This window comes from Chaetodon auriga, chromosome 8, assembly GCF_051107435.1.
Source record: "Chaetodon auriga isolate fChaAug3 chromosome 8, fChaAug3.hap1, whole genome shotgun sequence".
Lineage (NCBI taxonomy): Eukaryota > Metazoa > Chordata > Actinopteri > Chaetodontiformes > Chaetodontidae > Chaetodon > Chaetodon auriga.
The window spans coordinates 7,284,480-7,300,288 of NC_135081.1; the positions used below are offsets into that span (position 1 = coordinate 7,284,480).

Consider the following 15,809-nt stretch of genomic DNA (forward strand, 5'->3'; position numbering starts at 1 on the left):
CTCTCCTCTCCTCTCCTCTCCTCCTCAGATTAATTAAATCTCTGGGATCTTACTAAAGTTTTCAGGTCCTCGTGACAGCCTGCTGTGAATTATCCTGCTGTCTGTACAGAAGGAGCTGCATCAATCCAGCTCTACTAAGGATCTCACTCCTGTCTGAGTTGAACAAAATCCTCAACCAGAGAGCCATGGATTTTGGCATTTCCCAGGGGGGGAAAAAAAAAATCAGTGTTGTCTTTCAAGTCATTTCTTAAAGGGCCAATGCATGAGCTTCAAGTGGATTTTTGATTTTGCAGACATCTTTGGTGCTCAGCAGTGTGACTCGTCGAGGACAGTCCAGATCATGGACAGCAATGATTGCTTGTTACTGATGTTTGTCTATAGTGTTGTTTGTTAGTTTCCTTCACCACAGTGGGGTTACTGGTGTTACTGGTGCATGCATCACCTCCTGTACAAATGAGACTTTTTTGAAGATAGATCCATGTGGTGGCAGGCAGCTATGGAAAGCTTTCTGCTTATTGTTTCAGCTGCTGTTGTGCTAAAATGGGTATAATAACAAACTGACGATGAAGACTAAGAAAAACAGACTGTGACATTTAAACCTGTTTTCACACGTGGTTACTTCAAGGATTCCTTTCTTGCGTCGGCACCTGGAGATATTTGTCCTTGCTGATAATTTAAAAAAATAAATAATAATAATAAAAAAAATGGATGAGTCACTGTTTATGAAATGTCAGAAAGTTTTGGAAATATTACAATTACAATTTCCCAGAGCCCAAAGTGAGAAATTGTTGATGTTGTCCAACCAGAAGTCCAAAGTCTAAAGATACTAAAGTCACAAACAAACAAAAACCAGAAAACATCCACACTTAAGAAACTGTGAGCAGCGCATGTTTGGCATTTTTGCTTGAAAAGAGACTCTAATAATTAATCAATTACCACAAATAGTTGCAGATTTATTTTCTGTCAGTTGACTAATTGATTGATTGGCTTTACTTTGTCTACATAACCACATGCTATATCCTCCCTCCTTTACTGAAAGAACAAAAGGCTGCAGTTCAGTTTCACTGTTTCATTTCCTTTAACTCCCTTCTTCTATTTTCTGTCACGTAATTTCCAAAAGACGTGACAGCAGCACAGAAACAGGATCAAAAATGGCCTTAAAATCTTCATGGAACTCCAGAAATCTTCCAAGTTTATGCAGCACATCTGTCCACTAGAGAGCAGTGTCGCATCAGTCATTGTCAAGCCTGGCTGCTTCCCTATGCAAAGCCAGTGAGGCAGAGAGGGTTAAAACCCAAATACAGAGCAAAATAACAACAGAGACTAAAAATACCAGCAGCATGTGGCTGATTAAGACTCCAAACTGCCACTGTGACACAGAAAAGAGAGAATCCTACATTGAAACATGGAGATGCTGTGCACGAAGCTTTTCCTAACTTTGTACCAGTGCTTGTTTCTTTTTTTTTCCTGTGTGCTGGGGGGGTTGATGGGAAGCAGAGTGCAGGTTAAAGAGCTGGAAAAAGGAGACTGTGTCTGCCCTGCAGTCCTCCTCAGCAGCCAGGTTACTGAATACGTCACTTGTGACATTTTACACTCACTCATTTTACTGCCCCATGTCAAATAATACACTGTGCGCTCACACTCACATATGCACACGAGTACAGTACACACATGGATATGGGCACACGCACACTGGATGCATAGACGGATACTCACGCACACACTCTGTCCGGCAGCCGTCCAGGCAGGCAGGCAGGCAGGCAGGCAGGCAGGCAGGCTCGATCAGATAAATATGAGGCTTGTAATGCGACCACAGAGACGGGGCTGATGGGATCAATAAAGAACGGCGCTGCAGGTCATCGGGAGAACACAGCGAGGGGATAAATATGGACTGGCTCATCGGAAAACAGAGCGGCGAGACTGATGGGTACACAGGACTATATCTTCTCTTGTGTGTTCTCTCACCCATCTGACGCAGATCAGACTGACAGATTTCTCACTCTGGTGTGCTTTACCTCTGTTGGGAGGCTTCGGTGTATTCTGAGGCCCTGCATGAGAATTGTTTTAGCCTCAGTATTTGTTTGGGAGTTTCAATCGGCGTCCACTTAGTGTACAATTACAAGTATTGGATTTTTGCTTGATGGAATGTAGTTTTTAGTGGACATTTTCTTCGTTTTCCAATAGATTTTGTTAATGAATTCTTCAATATCAGAAAACTATTAGCTGTAGTTTGTATAGTAACTCTGCTTTGAGGAGCTTTAACTGTCTTTAATGGAGAGTTTCAGTGTCACATGACCTGAAAGCTGCTTCTGAGATGTGACACTTTGCTGCTTCTCTGTGTTTTATATCATAATTTGAATAACTGTGGGTTTTGGACGGTTACCAGGACAAAACTAGCGATATGTGATGTGGACATTGGGCCCTGGGAAATTGTGATGTGCATTTTTTAATGAAAATGTTCATTAGCTGCAGCCCTCATACTAAACCTGAGTGCTGGTGTTGATATGAGCTAACAAATATAAGAATCTAAGGTGTCACATCGCTCAGCGTTTCAGCTGCAATCAGACAAAATCCAATTAACACATTCCATTTCACACAGCTGTATAACACTGACAATGTTCTTTACATAAGTGGCGATGAAGTGTGTGAAGTTGTGACGTGTGATTCTTGGCAGCAACTGGTCTCAGTTCTGCTGATGGTGACATCTGCACCTAAACCAGGAGAGAGTGGCTGAACTGGCCGCCTCAGTGTTAGATGGTATACAGATGCTAGACAGTCATGTGGTGGTTGCTGTGTGTGTGTGTGTGTGTGTGTGTGTGTGTGTGTGTGTGTGTGTGTGTGTGTGTGTGTTTGAGTACTGGTTGTGCCGCCTTGGCATTAAACTGCTTCTATTCGTGAATCAAATCAAGATATGATCAGAGTGAAGTGATGTTTACATGGGCTGTGCTGCAGTTAGCTGTTCAGCTAACCATGACGTCAGTCATAATGGGTCTAATCATGCATGTGTTGCTCGGCTTAGTTGAACTTTACACAAAACGAGCCACTGCTTCCATCCTCACCTTCAGCTCCGTGTGCAATTCAAGGCAGCGCTCAAATGTCACTCAGCTGGATTGCTCTTCTTGCTGGTGACTCTGAACTTGTGCGTGGTTATTATTTCATGGAGCTGGAAGGCTCATGCTGACAGAGACCCCTGTTCATTCTGAATTTCTTGAACTCTTAGTGCTGAATAAGACGCTCGTCATGCTCGTCCATACACCATGATAGAGGGTGTTACTCACATGAAGCGGCCATTTTTAAGTTTAAGTTTAAGTCAGTCTCTTGTTTTATGTCATCTTTAAAGTCATGATGAATGTTAATTTTTTTCATGTTGTCTACCTCATCACCACTGCCATGTTCATCTATAATATCCTGAATATTATTCATATTATAGTTGAAGTATTATTTATGTCATACACATTTTCAGTGCTATCAGTTGTGTCAGTACTTTGTGTCTTTTAGCTTGTTTTCCTCATCCCTTTGTGTTCTGTATGCACTGAGCTGTGCACACCTTTTTTTATTTTTTTATGTTTTAGGATCAAAGAAGAACCAAAGCCTCAGCCGGCACAGTAAGTAAACTGCATTACCCAGAGTGCTCAAGGCTTTGACACTTCTTCCTGTCAGTCGGTGCTGTGTGCTTCATGTGGCTTTCTCCTCTTTGTCTGGGAGGAAAATGAAAGAAATGTCGCTAATGTCATGGAAAGCCGCTGTGAATGCAGAGTGGCCTTTTATTTTTTAGAAACTCTGAAGGAGAAGTGTTGCCCAGATTGTTCAGTTCTGCGCTGGACGCTAATCAGACGACTTCCATGACATCAATGACAACGGCTTTCCCTTTCTATCAGCTTTGTTATAGCCAGGCCCCAGAACCCTTTCCCCTTGTCCCTGGTCTCTCACTGGCTGCCCATTCTCATCCAGTGTGTCATCTGCACTCTGATTGGCTTGTGCAGACTTGTAATTCAATCACAAATGTGGACTAGATGCACCAACCCTGCTCCACTGTACTGTAGCTGCATTTTGACTAAATCCACCTGTAGATCCACCCAGTCTGATAACCTGACCCCCACTGCACCACCAGGCTGGAATAAATGACACTCCAGTTACCCTCAGCTCAGCGTTTGATGCAGCTCTCATTTCCATTGGCTGTAGAGCTTTCCTGCTTCTTCTATCCTTCCCTCGACTATTCGCCTGTCTGTATCATCCTTCTTTCTTCTTCTATCTTCCTCTCTGTATTTCTGACACTGTGTCTGGTTGTCAGTGTTCCACTAATCGCCGCTCTGCCCGTGTCCCGGCCTTCTTCTCTCTCTGCGCTGGTTGTAGTGAATGTCCCTGCTACTGTTAACTTCTTAGAATCTGACCTGCCTCCTAAAAACCGCTTTCAGGACAGATTGTTTTCTCCCATGATGACTCACTGTGATGTTCCAGTCACACTTTGCTTATTTGAACAGGTGGTTTAGTGGGATCACTGAGCTGGTAAATAACGTCCTTCAGCCCCAGCAAAAGTCCCAAAATGACAAGGAGCCAGAGCCAGACGCGTAAGTAATAGTACAGACCCCTTTTTGATCTCCTCCCAGCAGGCACAAACATACAGTGGTGACCCAGCAGCTGGACGCACAGTATGTTTGACCCTAGTGGATATTAGATAACGTTACACAGTTTCTCAGTGTGCTTGTTGAAGCGTACAAGGAGAGAAGTGGTGGTGTGGGAGTGGTGTGCCACGCTGCATTCGACTTGTGACAGTGACATAATGGTAATGCTTTGTGACGTGCTACCAGCACCAATATACTAAACTCAAGAGGAAATGCAATGCATTTAATGCGATGAGAAAATGGCATAAAATAGAGTTTGTTACCTTGTGTTATATACTACAATACTTCTTAACTCTCATTATTTGATCTGTGATTAAAACACCCACGAGTACATTGTTTTGTTAAATAAAACCATTTCATTAATGCTTTTTGTTTCAATTAATTATATTTCAAATCAATTTACCTTAATGGGGACAAAGAGTCATATGGAGCTACAACAGCCTGTCTCCTCCACAGCTGCTAGTGCCGCCAAACTAACCACATGACCAACTAAGCTGGACCTAAATAATGCGATATGGTTAGAGTTGGGTGGTTCAGGTTATTCATTAAGATTTATCTACATATCTTGTTCTACTCAGCGCTCAGAGTTCTGTTTATTCTCATACAGTCCACTCAGGTACCTATTTACACCTTGGACAGCAGGTGACTGCAGTTAACTCCCAGGTTGCTGTATGATAGACTGGTCTAAAGAGTTAAACCAGTTTTAAGTGTCTAGTCTGTTGTTTTTTTTTTTTTTTAAAAAAAGGAACAATATAAATACTGATGAATTTTAAGCCAAAATAGAAACAATCACATCCCAAGCAACCTCAGAACAACAACCAGTCTTTCAACTGGAGCAGACAATAGTAACTGCAGACAACTGACTGAAGAAGAGGAGAACCTAGCTTGTAATTTGTGGTTTACTAACAATATGCTGGAGAGTACAGGGGAAGGAGTTGTTGGAAACTCCATGTAATCTTAAAATTCATTTAGTTATAGCTTACATAGCATCCGTTTATTAGTATTTCTGCTGGAGCGAATGGCAGTGAGTAGCTTGAAACTGTAGCTCTGTCAGTCCTCTTGTATAGTTTTAAGCAAGTTTCCCAGAATACAGAGTGAATTAGTCAGCTAATAAGAAGATTTTGAGGAATTGAGCTGTATCACTTTCCATTCATGACTTTGTGCACTGTTTCTTTCCACCATTTTATATGAGTATCCAAATTCTTAGTGTAAAATCTATGCAATATACCATATAGTGTCCAAAATCTGCATATCACTGTAAGCTATTGGGTGTTTACGATGTACGGAATAGTGAATAAGTAAACAAGGGAGTGATTTAGAGTTTTTTCAGAGCAGACATTTTGATTTGTCATGGAAGGGAAAGTGTAATCCACTACACTGACGGTGGCTCTGTCCCATTAAATGTCCCAGTGTGCCATGGAGGAGCCAGCATGACCAACACCAGGGCTTTTGGAACATGCACACCTAAGTGTAATTTAACCATTATCAGTGTTATTAATTACACCTGACCTTTTCCAGCTTTTCCATGTCTGCTGTGTAAAAGGCCCAAGGGCTGCATCCCATTCAGTTTGGCTACTTCCAGAGCCCCAGTGTTGTGCATGATAGCTAACTGTTATGGTACTTTAGTGTAACTGAGGCATCCTTAATGTTATTAGCTACACCTGTGCTCCGCTTTAACACAACGTGTGCCCTATGAAAGGTTGTCGAAGGAAGGCAAAGGGTTGTGAGAGGCCACAGCAGAAGACACATGCTGGAGTGAACAGAATTTAGCCATCATTTACCCAGTGTTCATAGCAAATTTGTCCCAAAGTACTAATTGTATATGGCTATCAGTGATGTGAAAGGGCAGCTAGACAAAACTAGCAACTAGCTTGGGCAAACAGTAAGCAGCTAGCAAGCTAAGCTAACAGTTTGTGGAAACCAAACCAGAGCAGAGAGGAAGATGAATAATGGACTTATAATTTGTCACAGGGTATAAAATGACTGATTAAAACAGAAACACAACCTGAATTCCATCATTTTCAATTTCAGAATGGAGGAATTTGAGGAAGGTGCTAACATCTTTTAATGGATGCTATTAACACTTGTGCAAGCCAGTTAATACACTCATGTCCACGCTTTCAGTGCCAACATGGTGCGTTAAAATGATGGTTCAAAATGAGCTCAGTTTGTAGCAGAACTAGAGTCCAGAAGCTTGTAGAGAGCTTGTAGTTCACCCTCGCTCTTGATATGCTGGGTCTGTCATGTGTCCAAGAGGGAGGCTCAGGTTACCGGCTGTGTGTAGCTGCTCTGGTGCGGCCCAGAGGTAAGAGAGCTCCGATACGCTAGCATGGGATGGGACAATGAACAGCGTATGATTACTCGTCAGCAGTGTCACCTACATTTGACCGTGTTTGACCGAATAAGTAAACCCCTCTGGAATGGGCACAGTCTACCAGCTGCCTGCTGCCACTTCAGTCTATTCTTGCACCACATTTATTCTTTGTTTTCTTGTTTATGCATTACATGGTAACTCATTTGTTGTGTCTAAATCCTCTGTCTCTTTACTCTCTACTTAAACTGTTGGTTCTTGCTCCTGGATATCGGTTTCCGTGTGCGGCTTAGAATAAACACATTTACTGCAGACTGCGGTCAAACTTGTTGAACTCTCACCAGTAAAAATGGCTTTTATTAAATGTTCTTTATCACCTCTATTTAGCTCCCTGTGAGAATTAGAAGAAGGGACTTCATACAAACGAAGGGAAAAGTAATCACTGGTTATCTTAAACAGCTCTTCTCAGTGAACTTGTCTGTCAATAGAGCAGTGGCCCCTCGTCCACGTGGTGACGCAGGATCGAGCGCATGTCCCTGTAAACATTTGAGTGTGAGGGGAGATTAAGTGAGAATAAAACATGATTGTTTGCAGTCTTATTTCCTTGATCCTCTGAGACAGTGGCTTTACCTCTTGTATCACAGTCTTCATCACTCTGTTATCAGGCCCTCTGTCAGTAAATGAGATTCGGTGGGATCTGTTAAACAAGGCTACATACTAATCTCTGCTTGGTAAACACACAAAGGCTGTGACACAATTAGCCCTTTAATCCCTCAGTGGGTACAACGAGGGGCACGCCAGTGGCACTCTGTCTAATGTTTAGATGGCACAAAGACTCTGTAACACAAGCACACACGCACATGCAGTCTTCAGGTGGTGAGTGGCCGTTGCATTTGGGCTCTAAAGGTCTGGTTGTGGGTAAAGGAAGCACGTTTATCTCAAACACAGAGCTGTATGTGGTAAAAGGATAGCGCTGCTCAATAATTCACAAGTGCTAATGAATGTTGCAGGGGATATGTGGGGCGAAACCAATTCTAATCGCCATATTATGAAGTCAGCCCAGTGTTTAGTTTCCAAGGAGACGCTCAATTGACATGTGTCATACAAAATGCATGCGAAGAGTCCATGCAGTTTTTTTCAGTGGCCTCTCAGGACTTGTTCAGAGTTAAGGATCTACTATACAAGATCAGGTGCCATCTATAGGACGCAAACAGAAACACAGTAGACACTGCACTGACAGATGCATAAAGGATGGGCTCTACCGTTTGACCACCTAGGAATTCCTGAAATTAATGCAACAGAGAGATAATACTTGTGTGTGCTGACAATATCATTATCTGTATGGCTCTGGGGTGTCTCACCTTACGACTGTCCTGATATAGAAACACAGGTGCAAATGATTCATTAAACGCAGGGGAACCTGAGAAAGTGGAATTAAGTGATGTTCTTAAACTTGCAAAGCAAATTTGATACGCACACCCCCTGTTTTGAGAGAGGTGCGGTATCAAAGGAGGAGCTCAGCTTTGAAGCTTCTGAGGTCATGGTGTCTGCTTTTCCTTTCATAACCTCACACACTGCCCACGTCTGAGGATATATCAGTTAGTCTGTCGACGGTAGGAGCTTATTGTGCCAGCGTGTTCACGAGACAAGGACTGAACACAGGTCAGGCTGGTGGCAATAAGGACAATTCTGGTGCACAAAGATCCAACAGAAAAATAAAAATCAATTTGTCAAAAATCCGACATTATATGAGTTTGTGTGCAGTTGTCTCATCCTGTCATTTAAAGTAAAACAGCACTTTCTGGATAAAATAACGTTATGCACCATGTTGTTCGGTCAGTGTTATTCTGGAAAATGTGTATTTTAAAGGCCCATAAGGCTCTAAGTGCTGTGGTGTGTGGCATTGCTTCACGCTGTATGCTTGTCCCTTTACAAATAAACATGGAATAAATCAATAAATCAAACACAAGCCTTCTTTTTTATTTTTTAGGTCATCAAACTTTTCCTGTCTTTTCCTCACCTCTGTTCTTCCTATTGCCCTGCAGGAAGTTGCACCAGCAGTTTGAGTCGTATAAGGACCAGGTTAAGAAGATGGGAGAGGAGACTAAGCCGACTCAGGACCAGAAGAGCGAAGCCCCGACCTGCGGGATATGCCACAAAACCAAGTTTGCCGATGGCTGTGGCCACCTCTGTTCATATTGCCAAACGAAATTCTGTGCTCGGTGCGGAGGACGAGTGTCTCTGCGGTCAAATAAGGTAACACTGGCTTGCATGTTAGGTACTCTGTATTTATAAGGACACACATACACATGCAGATGTCCCACCCTCAGGCTACTATTTGAAATCCAAGGTTATGAAACATTGCAGGGAAATCATAATCTGGGAACTCGGCCAACAGTGTCTCTAATGGCAACTAATGTTTTTCAGATTATCAGCATCTACTCCAGAGACTCTCTTCATGCCTGCGTTCAAATTCTGTCCACACATGTGATTCACAGCTGTTGATTTGCTATTCACGTTTTACTGTAACTTACAGTTGTTCTATATCACCACTGGAGGGAACTGTTCCTCCTTTTCTTCTCCCATAAAGGAACCTGATTACTGCTTTTGTATAATGTGGCACTCCAGTGCCTAACTAACCTCTGTAAAATCCTCCCCACAGACTAAGCCAAAGCTTTTAGTATTAGACTGCTTAAATTTGAATCATGAGCTTGAGTGTTTTTATGCGATGCCATCCAATCCTTTGCTGTTGGAGTATGTGACAGTACTACCAGGACCTACTAATGCCACTCACAATCTCTCTCTCCCTATCTTTCCTGCTCTCTTCCCCCTTCCCCCCTCTCACTCCCTCTTTCTTTCTGCTGCATTCCTGCTCTCATGGAATTGCAACAGGAGGACAAAGTGGTTAGCAAATCCTTTTTCTGCGTTTCTTGGAACTGTGTCTGAGCACAAGCATTGGTCATTGAAATGCTGTGATATGTATATATGCACATACAGCAGTCAACCGTGACACGAAACAACCAAGAAAAGTCCTGATTCGCCTTGTCTGTGAGTCAAACAGAGATACAATGAGTGTTAAAGCACAGAAAATGACTAGCCTTGGAAGTAAAAGGGACAAAACTTGAAGAAAGTTCATGGAATAACAGTCTCATATTAAAGACTTCTACACAAGGAGCATATGTGTCTGGAGGAATATTACTCAGACAGAAAACAGTTGTATAATATCTTCCGTGGCTCTAGAGGGAGCTTTGTAAAGTCTGGAAAATAACCCTGACAATATCATTTTTTGGAGAAGAACAGAAATGACTGGATTAAATGACATGTTCACCAGGCAGGGAGGGTACGATGAAGCATCGTGTTGCATTATGAACTGTAGCATTCAGTGTTTTTGGAGTTAGCCCTCCACTGAACACATTCTCACCTTTTTTTTCCTTTTTAATCTCATATCGGTGTGATACTAAATTACTGGAGTACCGCTTCAAGCATAATATTTACATTCAAATTGGACCTTGCTTCAGATATATGAATGGAAATGTACCTGCAGAGCTTATTTGGACTGTTCCTGATTATATTATCTTGTAATGATATTTACTCCAGCAAAAAGTTGAGGGAAGTAGCTTTTCTAACCAGACTATTGGTTAAAAAAAAAGGTCAATATGAAATCTCACAGACCATCCAAACTATGCCAATTCACTACCAACATGTAGTCCTGAATGTAATGTAGCATACAACAATCAGAAAGGGAACGCAACAGTGACTGATCGAATACTGAGTATTGAGCACCCTTGGGGTTTATCTATATCTGTATAACTAACTAAACAAATATAGAATCACACAGACAACCAGATGAACACATCACAGGGGTTATATCGTTGTCCTTGTCCATGTATGACATACTGTAGATTCCCCGCAGCTGTCTTATCCCTAACCTGCTTGTGTTTAGCTGCTGACTGCCAAGCAGTAATCAGACAACCTATAGGCCACATTGGCAGGAAGTATGCACCAGCAGGTTTGATCCAAACAGCAGAGCAGCAGAATCACCGGGAGAGACCTCTGCCCTGCTGCTCCCTCCACTGCCAAGACCCCGGTTGTACAGGCTGCCATTGTTCGCTGGTAGATAATAGATGGGAGATCAGTTACCTTGTTGTACAGATGGTGTTGAGTAATAACAGTGGCAGCAGGCTGGCGATGGACAGTTGAAGCATTGGCAGAGAGGCCCTGGGATGTGCCACTGAGGCAATGCCCTCTATTTACCTGGTGGTGCCCTGGCCTCCTGGAACTCAAGGTCAATTCTCCATATATAGCATGGATGATGGTTATAATGTAGGGATGCTATAATTGAGATACAGCTGCACACATCACAGGAAGATGCAGGAGTAAACATTTGATCCCAGTCCAGAGCGGTTTTATTTGTCAGCACTTAGTCACTCCACTATGTCTGTTCTCAACAATACTGCCATTTTTCAAGTATTTTTGCAGATGTGCATTCAGCATGAGTTGATAATCCAGGAAATAACTCATACGTAGGCTTGTCTTCAGCAGGGGAGCAGAGTAAGCATTTATGGCAGGATACAGAAGTTCGGATGGCAGCATCAGCCAGAGGAATGCAGAGTGAGCAGGAGAGGTGGCGAGGCCATTAGGGTGTAAAAAGAGGTGCGTTAGTTTACGAGTCATCCTGTCATACACACAGTCTGTTCTCTATTTATCTGGTAATAGCGTCCAGCTGAGCAGAGCTAGTCAGAGCCAACAGGGTCAGCAGGGGCCGGTGAGGGCAGGGCTCAGCCTTTAGCTGAGGCCAGGTGGAAAGATTCTCTTTCAGTTCTGTGAGGAGGAGACGTCACTGAGCTCAAGTAAGTAAACATCTGCGAGTAGTTCGCAACTGACCTGATGTCAGCCATGGTGCCTTTGGTTGGATGGACATCAATGTAGAACTTATGTAGATGATAGAATTGTAGAAGTAAGTTGTTTTGGATCTGTGAAGGTTGTTTTATGTTAATTGCACATTATGGACCAACACAGACGACTACACAGGGCGCTGGCTGTGAGTTAGATTTGTCACACAGTCTACACAGTAGGCCACCAGGACTACTGTGATATTGATTGCTGAATGTTTTGTGTGCTCGTGTTGTAGACAGAGGACAGAAGCTTTGATTACTCTGCTACGAACAACGGGCCACATTTTGGTGTACCCAACCAGCTTGTCTGAAAGCTTGTGTGTCAGTGAAAGAGGCGGCGGTGGTGAAATCTGCCCTTTTTCCATCCGTCTACTCTTTCCCTCTCTCACAGATGGTGACAGTAGTGGCGAGAGAGATCTTGTTCTGTGAAACACCATTGAATATTTACAAGTCTGGGGCAGCTAGCAGGGCTGTGGCACACTGGAATATGATATATAGAGACTGAGAGTTAAACAGCTGGTGAAGGAATGTAAGCTCGAAGATGAACTGCTCTGCTCGATGACCAGTGTTTAGCTGAATCTGCAACTCATTTGATGTATGGTCACAATTAATCAGTGTGCCTTATCACAAGAAGTTGAATAATAGAAAAATGTCAATTTAACTTCTGTGTTAGCAATCAGTGCTGCTTGATTGTGCCAGGTCGTTTAGCCTCTACAGTAGATACACGAACAACAAAGTACAGAGTGATGTTTGGGGGTAAAAATATAAAATGCCTTTGATATAGATAAACTGTGTGTCAGTGTTGTGAAGTCCTCAGAATCCCTGCTTGTAGCGGTGGAGCTCCCCACCATTTCCTCTGATGTGGCTTCAAAAGGGCCCGAGGAATCAACAGTCTCCAGGGAGGAAGTCATTTGTGATTAAAGCAACTCTTGAAGACGTTACATGTGCTTCTCGGCCCCCCTCAACATTTCTGCCATAAAATCGAAGGGGAAGTACTCCAGTACTTTATAGGGTCCTCTTTCAGTTTTTAACAGCGTTTTAGTGAATAGCATGTTGCAGTAAATGAAACAGATTAGTGAGTCTCTAAACAGCACCACAGAAGTCATTATCATCGTTAGAAGATGCCACATGGGTGTATGTGCTGTGATCCGTCGGACAGTATATTCAAAATCTTCACTTTCTATTATTGGTTTTGAGAATAAAGCTTCATAATTATTAAAATGCGTTAAACATGTCTTTAACTCACTAGTGTACCGGCAATGTTAACATAAAGAGCTTTGAACTGCAGCTGTTACAGTATCTTTGCAGCAGTGAAGACAGTGTTAACAGCAAGTTTGAACTTTTAATATCATCAAATGTGTTGAAAAGTGATGGAAAATGACCGAAGAAATTCATTTTCAGCTCCATCAAAGGGCTGGAAGTTGTGATGCACATCATTTGCATCTGTGCCGCACAGCTGGAAAACATATGGCTCTGTATACATTTTCCTCCGTTGTATTTGAGATGTTTTATGTTTGCAGAAAAACGTGCATCCCTGCATTTTGCAAACTGGCTGTACCGGAACTTTGACAGGGTGCTATTGCTCCATTGTCCGCTGCATTTTCCCTGATACTAGACAAAGTGCTGCATGTGGGAAAGATGATGGGCATACTTGAATATGCTGTTTTCAGGATGATAAATTGGGAGCTTGATTTGGTTTGACAATACCCCCACCCCTGTCTCTAATAAGTCCCTAAACGGCTATCATCACTGTTTGACTCGTTAAGTGCCCGTTTGTTAAAGATTTAAAAGCTCAAACGATCTCATGAAAAGTTCACATCGTCTTGAATTCTCGAGAACGTAGCCTAAATATTTCAAGTCGTTTTAACCCACATCTGAGAGTCAGTTATTCCCACAGAACGCGAACATGCCAGGAAGTGTGCTGCGTTCACAGTTTGTCACCTCTGGCCCCGTGACTTCATGCTCCTGCGCTCGTCTGACAACATGAAGAGACGTGGGCTGCATAACGATGACTGTGTTCTGTGTTTAACTCAAGCCCAAGAAATGCTCACAGCACAGACTGAGTCGGAAATGACAAAGTGTGCTTGTTAACGCTAACAGTGAGAGGAGGGGGGGGGGGGGCGTTTCTCTGTCTGTCTCTTGGACTGTGGGAGCAGAGCTGGGACGCGCCGCATATGTAACGAGCACTCATCAACTCCGGCAGAGCTCTGCCTCTCTATTACAGATGCACTGATCCAGCTGTGGAGGGAAACATAACGTGATTTGACGCGCTCACATGTTTCCTCCCCGTAAACGCACTGACATTGAGTCCCGGGTTGTTTTGCGCGGTTTGATGGATCCAGCGTAACGATCCCAGATTGGAAGCCGTTGTTCTTTAGAAAAAAAAAAATGAACTGGCGTCTTTGGATGCCGTAATTGCTTTTTTGCTGATGGAAAGAGAGAAGAAGACTGCGCTGGTTACTCCCGGATCGGATGTGGTCAGTTGAGTCTCCGGTGTAACCTTCACGGTGTTGTCGGGACTTGGAGCTGTCCGCGGTGCTGAAGGTCGGCAGTTTCTTCATTTGCAGGAGCGGCAGCTGCGGACAGTCGTCACCACATCGGCGGGACTCAAACACGGCGATCTTTCTGCACGGGCACAGTGTTTTCCCTCAGCTGCACCATGGGTAAGCTGAGTGAGCATGAGACTGTGACTGCATCGCGTTTTTTTTTTTTTTTTTTTTTTTTCCTCCACCGGTCATTTTGTTTGCCAGAAATGTGACCATTTCAGCCCTCTTGGGGAATATGCGCTGCTGTAATTCCTCACAGAAAACCTGTTCACAGAGCATTTCAGTCGCGTACGCCCGTTTGAAGACAGCACATATGTGTGGATTTAATGTTTACATCGAAGTGTCTTCCCGACATTTCATTTTGCCTCCACAGATGACACACTGTGCGTTGTGGCGGTGACAGCGCGTCATGTCTGTTCACATGTTTCACACGTTTGTTCAGGTCTGAGAGGCTGAGGGGGATGCGGGTCTGACAGACTGTGTAAAAGCCATTATTTCGGATTTCTACAGCATTGCCCTCCTCTTCCTCATGTGTCGGAACTTCAAACAAGGAACATAAATATTCATCAAGTCTATTATTATTACTGGCGCGCACACTAAAATTAGAAGCTCATTAAAATGTAATTCACCACGTGCAGCCAGTGCTGGAGCATGTGAATGTAGGCGCTCCCCTTACATTCCCATTGGCCGCCATGTGAATCACACCAAAATGCCCTGTAAACTTTTTGTTCTGGAGAACTGCCTCAGAAGCCGTTTACCGCTTCCATGGAACAAAAACAACAGACATCAGTGTGTTATTTGGATGGAAGTGCGTTAAAAATGCGTCTGTGATGTAGGAAACATAGCAAGAGGAAGAATCTATGCAGGAAGGTCCGCTCAATGTTAACCTGCTCTTCAAAATGATAGTAAGAGAATCATATGAATATTCATAGCGTCACCTGTCTTGATATACATTATTCATTGGCCTATATAGGAATTGTAATATCTGTCAGTGCAGCCCATCACGCTGGTGCAGCCCACAGCTGTGGCAACGATTTGCTCAGGAGTGTATTAGATTGTATCCTTATTGATGCCTGTGTGCTTAAGCTGGATTCAGTCCAGACTGGGATGTTCTGAGGAACACTCCACTCCTCTAACAATGAGTCTTTAATGAGCGGTTCAGTTCACTGCAGTTCAGGTGAAGGAGAGAAACACAGAAGCAATATGATACCTATGACAGGTCTTCTACCGCCACATCAATATTGCAGCATGTGCCATCTCTGCTCTTGACTTTAGTTCTTTTGGATGATTGTTATTCTGCTATTTTGGCCTTTCTTGTGGGTTCTAAGGGGGCATGCATCTTAGACCACTGACCCATCAGGATTCCCACGTCATTTGGTTTAACTCTCAAATAAAATGAATGCGACAGCGATGGCAGTCCCTGCAAAGGCCCTCT

At 43.3% G+C, this 15,809-nt stretch overlaps 1 protein-coding gene across 20 annotated transcripts in view; it reads left to right on the forward strand.

Annotated features, from left to right (window-relative positions):
* The window catches only part of rims2a (regulating synaptic membrane exocytosis 2a), a 135,088-nt gene that overhangs the window by 17,190 nt on the left and 102,089 nt on the right, over window positions 1-15,809 (forward strand). For 13 of the 20 annotated variants that reach the window (XM_076736964.1, XM_076736967.1, XM_076736974.1 and 10 more), the window contains exons 3-5: window positions 3,573-3,605; window positions 4,482-4,568; window positions 8,979-9,189. In XM_076736964.1, coding sequence (XP_076593079.1) covers window positions 3,573-3,605; window positions 4,482-4,568; window positions 8,979-9,189 — 331 coding nt within the window. Of the gene's footprint in view, window positions 1-3,572; window positions 3,606-4,481; window positions 4,569-8,978; window positions 9,190-9,825; window positions 9,838-15,809 lie in introns of all 20 variants that reach the window. The other 7 variants (XM_076736970.1, XM_076736982.1, XM_076736973.1 and 4 more) reach the window with 2 other exon arrangements.